Source organism: Gobius niger (genome assembly GCF_951799975.1).
Source record: "Gobius niger genome assembly, chromosome: 2".
In the NCBI taxonomy this organism is placed as follows: domain Eukaryota; kingdom Metazoa; phylum Chordata; class Actinopteri; order Gobiiformes; family Gobiidae; genus Gobius; species Gobius niger.
Window position 1 is genome coordinate 1,609,044 of NC_136853.1, and position 10,719 is coordinate 1,619,762.

Here is a 10,719-nt window from a genome sequence, read left to right on the forward strand (position 1 = left end):
CCAGGACAGTTACGTTTGGTCCCTTAGCTGCGATGCTAACATCGATCTTGCTCAATGCTAAGCCGTTAGCTTTGTAAATGACAGCGGAATTTCTAATAAAATAACCCCGCGCCTCTGAGCAGTCTCGGGTACAAGGCCGCTGTCTGCCACGATGCCTGTCCTGTGTAAAGAGAGCTGTAGAGCTGTCTCACCATGTTGCTAAATAAGTTAGCTCGCTGTGCTCGAACTTTGTTTACGAGGAGCGTTGCGAGTGCATCGTTAGTCAAATGACTCAGGCCTGTCAATCAGACCCCGAAACCCCTCCCACCCCTCACCCCTCCCGCGTGCCCCGTAGTCCTCCAGGCAACGCCCCTTTTCTGTTGAGATTTTCAAATCTGACACTCTCAGACTGAGCCTCTGGAAGGGGGGGTTAGATACCCTTTAATGATAATAATTCTAATGATCTGCTTTCTTTCTTCTTGCGTCACTTCCTTCCTCCGTATCCCAGAATGCCGCGCGTGCTCCGCTAACGGCTAATGCTAAAGGCTCGGATCATGGACCAAAGCGGTAAGAAACGCTCACAGCCGCCTCACGAAAGTTCAACAGTTACTGCACATCCCCCGTAATAACCATGAGCTGCACCAACGCGAGTGTCCGCGGCTCGTCTGCGCCTTCGAGAATATGTTTGAATATCTTTGTTTCCCGCGAAGAGCGAGACGGAGCTAGTTAGCTCCGCGTTAGCATCACGCAGCGTTAGCTTCAGCGTTAGCTTCAGCTACTTTGAATCAGAAACAGAAGTTTGACACCGCAGCGCCGCGATGAACGAGTGACTGGATGAACGCAGTCTTGCGTAAGCACGGCAGAGCTCTGCGGGGTGAAATAATAATAATAATTATTATTATTTATCACATCATAAGACGGAGCATGTATATTAACGTGAACTATATTAGAGTCTGCTACACTAACCTCTTAACCCCCACCTGCACCGAGTGATGTGATCATTTCGGCTTTACCCAAATCTTAAAGCTTTTCAAATAAAGAGCAACAGGGTAGCGCCTCATTTGAAAGCTAAGACCTTCAGAACTTGATACTACATTTTTAGCCACAGTTTCCCCTGGGGCAGACTGACAGAAGCAAGGCTGCTCACATCTGCGCCACCACTAACCGCTCACACATAGGCATTGGGTGAAGTGTCTTGCCCAAGGACACAACAGTCATGTGTCTAAAGTTTATCAACCCAATGCCATTTGACAGTTACTGAAGTGTTTGATTGAAAAGAGCATGAAGACAAAATGTAACAGAGCTGTTACTGCAAAACAAAGCAGTGCCTCCAAACACACGTGCTGAAAGTATTGTTGTACTTAGGCTGTGCAATTAATCGAAATTCAATTACGATTTCGATTATTACACTAGACGATCACAAAAAAGCATAATGGAGACAAAACGATTATTAAGGATGCCCTCCCGCTCGTCGGTCCTGTGTGGTTTGTGTGACGCGTCTGATCAGCTGAAACTCCAGCGCAGCGTGACAGAACTGCAAATAATATCGTACTCATATTTTTAACTAACTAACTCTTGAGATAACGCCTCTGTGAAGAGCTCACCTTGTGCTGAAAGGAGAACAGTTGGTTAGAAGCCTCGATGACACTGGTTTGGTTTAGTAGAAAACTCTTCTTCAGGAGCAGATCAACAGAGCTCAAAGTAAACTCTTTATTTCACGCTGCTGTGATGATTGTTTCTGTTCCCTTCGCATTTCACGTCCGACATAAAAACATTAGCGCTGTGTGATGATGGCCCTGTTGGACAGGTGTGAGGGCTGGCCAGCAGGGGGCAGGTATCTCTATAGGATTAATTTAGAAACGTGAGCATGTTGTGCACATGTAGTAAGTCTGTGTCTTCAGCATTTAAGGCTAAGTTCAGGACTTTCTACAGAATCCAACAGAGCTGACTTCAGTGACTTCAGGTGAAACAGACGCTACAGCTTCAACAGTTTAAGCTAAACTCAACAAGCACCAAAGGGATTTAATGTTTATTTTATTGTCATCTAATCGCTGTGGTTAAACGTACTCGCTCTGTGGCAGCTCCTGTCTCTGCAAAGGAGCAAAACATGGACCGGATCTGTAAAAAAACCGCAGACTTGGATTGGAATGAACAGGCCCAGTATCTCATAAAACAAAAAACAGAATGGATTAGCGGAACGGATTTGTTAAGGCGCTCATTTTAACGATCGGTGATTAGCGCTGTCAGTCTATCGTCCTGCCGGGGGGGGGCGCAGATGGCGGGGCGGCCTGCCCTGCAAACATAATGTTCAGGGAAACACTGGGCTCCTTTAGCCAATCACAGACCCTCTAACAATAATCATGAAGTGGGGAGAAATCAATACGGATGTTTGTCTGTGGTTTTACTTTAATCGCGTTGACATTTGTGTTTACGAGAAAGGAGTTGAATTACTGCACTATTGATCGTAAGCAAATCAAAGTCACACTCGCAGCGGCTGCAATTAGTAAATCGCAAAGACGGCAGTTGTTTTAGGTGATGAGATGTGTTTAGGAAACTTCATTTTGAACCCTGTTGTGTTTGTTCTTTAGTTTAACACGTGTGATTCGTATCTCAGTCTGTCCGTCTTCATATCAACGTTACTGCTTGTATCTCCTGATTCCAAATAAAGTCCAGTTCCGTGTTTCTCGCAGACAATGACCTCCAGGGCAGCGACGGCTCTGGGAGTTTGGGAGGGCCGGACGTTCGAAGACGAATCCCCATCAAACTCATCTCCAAGCAGCCGCTGAGAAGCAAACCTCCCCCTCGAGTCCCGAGGCCGGGGGGGCGAGTGTGCAAGAACGAACCCGGAGACGATGGTGAGTCTGTGTCTGATGATGCTTTTTACACAATGGGCTGGGTGTGGTTCGTCTTTAACAGTACTTGGTTTAACGGGCCCAGCCTTAGCTTAAAGGAGCTGTGGAGGAACGTGAAGCTATGAAAAAGTCTCTCTTTGCCTTTTCAGAAAACTTTGGCTTCAAGCAGGAGGAAAGGTTCGACTGTGGAGTGAAGGACGTCTACGGGAACCAGAGGAGATTCCCCCAGGTTCTGTTCTGGGATTTTAAGGTTCGTTTGTAAAGTCGTACTCAAATCCCGGACCCGTGACTCGCGACCCGACTTCAGCCTCAAACTGAAGACTTTCTGTGGCAGCTGTGTAGGGATGGGTACCGTTCGTTTTTTTCCGATACCAAGTACTTTAACGATACCTGCTTTTCGGTTCCGGTGCCTTAATGGTACTTTTTTCGATACCAATGTTATTTTAATTCAATAAAAATAACGTGTATTAAAAGTATAGTTCAGGAAAAAATCCTAAAACGGCACAGCAGAAGCTACACAGGAGCAGCAGCGTCGCCTGTGACTTCGTGTTTTGAGCACAATTTCCACTTAAGAAGAGATAAAAAGAAAGAAAGGACGTTATTACCTCTTAAGCTGCAGAGACAGGACAGATCTACATCAGGCATCAGTTTCTTTCAGATAAACTTTTCTAAACACACCTCGGTGTCCGACAAAGCGAAAGCAACTTCACACTCAAAGATCCTCACATGGTGTGAGCGCTCACTCTGCCACTAACAATTTACCAAAACTGGACCAACAATGTCTAATACAGAGTGAGCGCTCGCTTTCAACAAACCATCTTTGATATTCCTGTCGCTGCAGCTGCTTGTAAAGTTGTAAACAAGAGCACGTAAGCTCAGCCTCCGGGTCTGTCGCTAAAGGTAAAGACGTCTTTCTTGTTGTCACTGCTCTTTTTTGCTTTTCACTTTGACTAAAGCTCAAGTTTCTTATTCAGTCCTGGTTTAGTCCTGGTTTATAACTGGTTTTGTTTAGCTCTGGGTTTTACAACCGGTGTAGCATACGTCCTGTCTCAGTCCTGACGCAGACCGCGGCTCTGCCATCTCTATTACAAAAGTTTAGCAAGTTTTGCTTCGCTATATGTTACATGTATAAAATATATCTTTGCTTCGCTCCATTTGCGCTGAAGCGGGTCAGTATCTGCGCACACGTTCATGTAGCTTTTTAGAGACTCACTGCGGGTCACATATTGACGTCTGGAGAGAAAAAGAACCGAAAGTTGGCACCGAAAGAATTAAAGTTTTTCGATACCGCCCCCGACCGGAGCTTTTCGGTCGGTTCCAAGTAGGAACCGTTTAACGGTGCCCATCCCTACAGCTGTGGTCAGTCAGCCCTGACCCTGAGTGTCCGATAGAGCTGCACAACTTTTTGTTTTTGTTTTTATATATGCCAGACCTACCTCCTGTGAAAGCTAAGGCCTCTGGTCGGCTAATAAGTTCAGATCTGTCTAAATCTAAGTCTGTGTCTCCTGCTCCTCCTCTTGAAACTTATTAGCTTCTGTTTAATTATCTGTTACTACAATCGTAAAGGGAAAATTAATCAGAACCTTCTGTAAAAAGAGACACATTATATTATCCTTGTTCTGATTTTAAACTGATGATCCTGGTAAAATCTTATTAATCCTCATTAGTTTGTCTATTATGTTACAAACAATACAATATCTCCATTCAAAAGTATTCATTGTTGTCTCGTCTGGTGGGATTTGTTTCTCAGTCCCTCCAGGACTCCAGGCGCCCCCTTTTGGCAACAGCTTCCCAAATCTTGCTTCTTTTAACGCATAGACCAGGACACACTGAAATGTACTCACAGATGACAAATATTTAAGACACACGAGAAGGAAAGCATATGTTTATATATGCACGTACTGTCCATGTACAGGTGTATATCAATATAGCAATGATGGTTCTATATGGGGCAGCATCAGACGGCAGCAACAACCCGTCACCATTCCATATTTAAGAATGTTCTATAAGACAGTATTCCAAACCTGATTCTGAACCAAAGACTATGTAAACCTATTTCCTATGTTTGATTATGGTCAGGTATCTTTATCCTAATCCATGTGTTGATTATGGTTATGTATATCCTAATTGTACCATAATGAGCTGGTCTCAGAGAACCGGAATGTAAAAGAACGGCAGCTGTAAAGTTTGTAAATACGTTTAAAGGGGTCGGCATAAATAAGCATTGTTTGCTTCAGCCGACTCCCTTTTGGGCATTATTGTGTTTCTTTTCTTTTGTAACAACTTGGAACTTGAAATTGCTCAAATAAACTAAACTAAACTAAATCATTAACGCCAAACTCAAGAGAAACCTAAACCTCACAACTAAAGTGAGTTTCTGATCAGTTCAATCATTTTACTTTTTGTGTAGGGCTTATCAATTAATCAGCAACTAATCGATTATTGAAATAGTCGACAACTATTTTAGTAATTGATTAATCGTTTTCTAATAAACACAGACTGAAATAGAGTAAAAATGGCATGAAAATGTCACATTTTTGATGAAAGACGGCTTTGTTTAGTTTAAGTTAGGGTCAGTAGTGTTTTGTACATTGTAAAGTCCATAAATATCTGTCTGCGTCTCATCCAATCAGAAGCAGAGTTTGCGCTAAGAGCCTCAAACAAACATGTACTTTTAAGTTTCCTCCAACACACCCTTAAGCGGCGCCACTTTAGCTTTATGTGATAAAACATTGTTACCGTTCACAGCAAAGCGATTAATGGGGCACATGTTCTGTTTTTAGATGATACAACTATTTAACATGACGCCTGTGTAAAGTCTTTTCTTATTCCCCAGTCTCTTTGGTTTAAAATGATGTTAAAAACTTCTTTTAAGCAGAAGAAATGTACTTTTTCTCGCAGCTTTTGACTCAACAATGAGGACTTGACTCGGACTGGACGACATCTGTGTTGAACAATCGTTAATCAAACTTGCTGACCTGTTTTTGTTCACACAGTTGAATCTGCTGGGAGAGAAGGACAAGTGCCCCATCCATTTCTGTGACAAATGCGGCCTGCCCATCCACCTGTACGGGCGAATGGTACGTGCGGATCCTCCTTTAAACGGCCTCCTCCGCCTGATGTTTGAGCGTCTGCCTTTTCTCTCCTAGATCCCCTGTAAGCACGTGTTCTGCTACGACTGCGCCCTGCTCCACGAGAAGAAGGGGGACAAGATGTGCCCCGGGTAAGGATGAGGTCCACGAGTACAGGAAGGATTTGTCATTGAAATGAAAAGAAGGATCAAAAACATCATCGCAATGCCACACGAGCCTTAAAGGAACAGGCCACCGTTTTTACATACTGAGATATGTTCTTAGACGAGTTCATGTGTACCTGTCTGGGTTTTCACGCGTGTCCTCAGTCACGTAAACACAGCACAGACGGCGTTAGCATTAGCCTCTCCTCCTCTATAGCTCCAAACCAGGTGAAGATAGAAGCTACCATAGAAGCTTTCTTCACTTTACTGTGCGGACGCCGAGCTACTCCTGGTATTATTACGCCTTACAATACAGTTCCCCTTTTTATCCGCTTAGAAAATCCACTTTAATTTATCCTGTAACACTTCACGTAACATATTTAAATAGTGAAAACGTGGAAGAGCTGCATGAACTCGTCTAAGAACATATCTCAGTATGGAAAACACCGGCCTGTTCCTTTAACCGAGCACATTTTCTCCAGTTTTACCCAAATCTAAAAGCTTCTGGACTGGAGTTTACCGCCTTTTTCATCACTACAGTCACATTACCAGATTCATGTTTTTTTTTCCCAGTTAGCTGCAGCGTTTCGTATGTGTAATTCCTTTCTGCACCACCAGAGGACGCCTGAGCGCTGCTGTACAAGTGTGATGTTTCATTATGAGCCCAGAAATCTAAAAGCACCTGGAAAAAAGCAACAAAAGCGAGATGTAGAAAAGGATGAAAACGCAACAAAAATGTGACACAAAATGTAACTATTTTTTTTTTTTTTTTACAAAATATCCATCCATCCATCTTCTTCCACTTTTAAAATAAATAAATAAATCACAAAAACAAAATTATCAGTAAAAATGTGCAGAAGTTTTTTTTAAAAAGTGATAAAAAAAATTACAAAAAGCAACAAAAACAGGACAAAAATGTAACAAAAAACTGACAAAAAGTGAGAAATTAGTTTAAAAAGTGACAAAAAAATTACAAAAATTTAACAAAACATTACTAATCGACAAAAAGTGGAAAAAAATAAAACTAGTAGGATTTTGTAGGTCTTCTCTTTCATGTTGCATTAACCTGCAAACTCCAGTCGAGAAGCTTTTAGATTTGGGTAAAGTAACTTGAGGACATGTGTACGGGGGGGTTAGAGTTAAAGGCTCTGTCTCATGCTGTTGTAGCCATTAAAAGTAAAGGACTGTATAGGCATTTATGTGACATTACATTTCCCAAAAATCGGAAGACGTCAGACTCTTCCTGTTTGACTCTATGATTAGTCAGTGTCACAGGTCAGTGGTTTCCAGCTGAGGGCGGAGGAGCAGCTGCTCAGGTTCAGGAGGATTACTGAGGACTGTGTGAATGAAGCCACAAACCAGTCTGTGCTGTTTTTGATCAGGAAATGGCAAAACAACATGGTTAAAAAGTCAACCCAATACAGCTGCTCTGACCCCGTACATCAGATCCAGCTGTTATTGTTATTAAAGGGGGGTATTATGCAAAATGGACTTTTTCCAACCTTTCCATCATGTTATGCTGTCATTCCCTCATTAAAAACATGCCTGAAGTGTTGCCTTGGCACATTCACGTATTTTTGAGTAATCTGTAAAAACTCTGATGGCGGCCATTTTAGGGATAGGTTTGCCTGAGTCCTCCTAGGAACGCCCCCACCTCCTGGAGACGCCTCCGAGCTTTCGTCACCAGCCGAGTAACCAACCACTGCTCCTCAGCAGAACCCCCTCCCCACTGATGCCACAGACAGCGTGTGGAGGGGGCGTGTCTAAAGGCTCAGAGGTTCTTAAAGAGACAGAGGCCTATTTCAAGACATTCACTACAGCCATTTTGAGAGAGACATTTTATACAAGGCAGTTATTCTAATTTACTGCATTTACAGACCAACAGAAGGTTTGTCATCATTGTAGTGAGATATAGACTGTGCTATGGGGCTGACAAAAGCAGAACACCCCCTCTTTAATGGTTTGACCTGTCCCCCCCCATAGCCTGACCCTGTACAGCTGCTCTGACCCCGTGCGTCAGATCCAGCTGTTATTGTTATTAATGTTTTGACCTGTCCCCCCCAGCCTGACCCTGTACAGCTGCTCTGACCCTGTACATCAGATCCAGCTGTTATTGTTATTAATGTTTTGACCTGTCCCCCCCAACCTGACCCTGTACAGCTGCTCTGACCCTGTACATCAGATCCAGCTGTTATTGTTATTAATGTTTTGACCTGTCCCCCCCAGCCTGACCCTGTACAGCTGCTCTGACCCTGTACATCAGATCCAGCTGTTATTGTTATTAATGTTTTGACCTGTCCCCCCCAGCCTGACCCTGTACAGCTGCTCTGACCCCGTGTGTCAGATCCAGCTGTTATTGTTATTAATGTTTTGACCTGTCCCCCCCAGCCTGACCCTGTACAGCTGCTCTGACCCTGTACATCAGATCCAGCTGTTATTGTTATTAATGTTTTGACCTGTCCCCCCCAGCCTGACCCTGTACAGCTGCTCTGACCCTGTACATCAGATCCAGCTGTTATTGTTATTAATGTTTTGACCTGTCCCCCCCAGCCTGACCCTGTACAGCTGCTCTGACCCCGTGCAGCGGATCGAGCAGTGCCAGCGCGGCGCCCTCTGGATGTGCTCCGTGGTGCCCGGCTGTAAACGCACGTACCTGTCTGAGCGGGACCTCCAGGCTCACGTGAACCACCGCCACCTGAGGGCGGCCAAGTCCGGCCGCGGCTCTCAGGACCCGCTCCACCTGCCCCCGCCCTCCGAGCACCCGGACCGATACCGCGCGCCCCCGCCACACCTGCCCAAAAACCACGCGCACATGCCCCACGGGCCGCCGCACGACCCCTACGGCCAGCCCCCGCCCGGGGCCCACGACCAGCCTCCGCCCGGGGCCGAGACCTTCCGCATCTCCACGGTAACCACCAGGAAGCACAGCAACCTCATCACGGTGCCCATCCAGGACGACTCGGGGGCGGGCAGGGACAGCATGCCCCCGTCCCAGCCTCCGCCGCACCACCACCCGGGAGACTACCCCGCGCCGCAGCCGCCCGTGGTGTCCCACCCGCACCACCTCATGCCACAGCAGCACTTCGGACCGCCCCCGCCCCCTCCTCCGCCCATCAGTCACCCGGGCACCGCCCACATGGTGTACAACCAGGCGCCTCCACCCATGTCCACCGCCCCGCCGCCCATCACGCCTCCCCCGGGCCACATCATGGGTCAGATGCCCCCCTACATGAACCACCCGCCCCCGGGGCCACCCCCCCAGCACAGCGGCCCTCCACCTGTCAACGCCCCGCCCCCGCATCACTACAACCCCAACTTTCCAGAGGACCAGGGGACCCTCAGCCCGCCCTTCACCCAGCCCGGGGGCCTCAGTCCCGGGATGTGGCCGGCTCCCAGGGGCCCACCTCCTCCGCGAATGCAGGGGCCGCCCCCGCAGGGACAGATGCCCGGGCCGCACCACCCGGACCAGGGCCGGTACAGACCCTATTATCAGTAGACACGTGACAGAGTACAGGGCACCACCCGGACCAGGGCCGCACCACCCGGACCAGGGCCGCACCACCCGGACCAGGGCCGCACCACCCGGACCAGGGCCGGTACAGACCCTATTATCAGTAGATACGTGACAGAGTACAGGGCACCACCCGGACCAGGGCCGCACCACCCGGACCAGGGCCGCACCACCCAGACCAGGGCCGCACCACCCGGACCAGGGCCGGTACAGACCCTATTATCAGTAGACACGTGACAGAGTAAAGGTGCCGCTCGGTGAAGGCGGGACAGGGCAGGTGTCCTATCGATGCAGACGTTACAAAACTTTCGGCCCTTTTCTTCGCATTTTTATTCCATTCTCCCTTAATCATCTCCGCTTTAGTCGCTCCTTTAGACTCCACACTTTCCAGTCTGGGACTCAAGATTTTGAGGTTTAAAGGGTTAGCCTGATTTAATGATCTTTTAACCCAAAAGAACAAGGTGAAACTAATCCAGAAGTGTGGAAACAAGTAAAAAGTGTCGATTTTAACAAACCTTTTTGCCGGTAATCGCCACGCCTGTATTTGGGCCTTGGAATCGGGCAAAAAGAAAATGCAAAGATCTTTAATTTGTTGGTCATTTCTAAATTCAGTGTTTTTCCCTTTTCACCTGCAGTGTCTCGTCTTTCACAAAACCATGTTTTTGAATAAAGTTCTGTCCGTTCCACACGTCAAGACCTTTTATTTACACGACCGTAATCCTTGTAGAGGTGGGTGGGTTTTTCTTTTTCCCCTGGGGCCTGGGCGGTGCACATCGACTTCAAACTTAAGGTAGTCTGAATAATGTCTGATTACTGTAAATGTGACTGACTTCCTGTACATTCACAAACCTTCAATGTCAATAAATTTTTAATGGACTTCCCTGTTTTGTCTGGAACTGAAACACCACAACTCTATAGTCCCTCTGTAGAAGAACCACAGTGATGGTCAGGATGCTCTCTATAGTCCCTCTGTAGAAGAACCACAGTGATGGTCAGGATGCTCTCTATAGTCCCTCTGTAGAAGAACCACAGTGATGGTCAGGATGCTCTATAGTCCCTCTTTAGAAGAACCTCAGTGATGGTCAGGATGCTCTCTATAGTCCCTCTGTAGAAGAACCACAGTGATGGTCAGGATGCTCTCT

At 46.6% G+C, this 10,719-nt stretch overlaps 1 protein-coding gene across 1 annotated transcript; it reads left to right on the plus strand.

Annotated features, from left to right (window-relative positions):
- Nucleotides 1–466: 466 nt before the first annotated feature.
- LOC306959615 (E3 ubiquitin-protein ligase Hakai-like) lies at nt 467–9,742 on the plus strand. Its single transcript, XM_079551771.1, has 6 exons — nt 467–546; nt 2,670–2,834; nt 2,981–3,081; nt 5,828–5,911; nt 5,981–6,054; nt 8,617–9,742. Exons 1-6 carry the CDS (start codon nt 516–518, stop codon nt 9,560–9,562), a joined length of 1,401 nt encoding a protein of 466 aa, XP_079407897.1. The 5' UTR covers nt 467–515; the 3' UTR covers nt 9,563–9,742.
- Nucleotides 9,743–10,719: the final 977 nt, after the last annotated feature.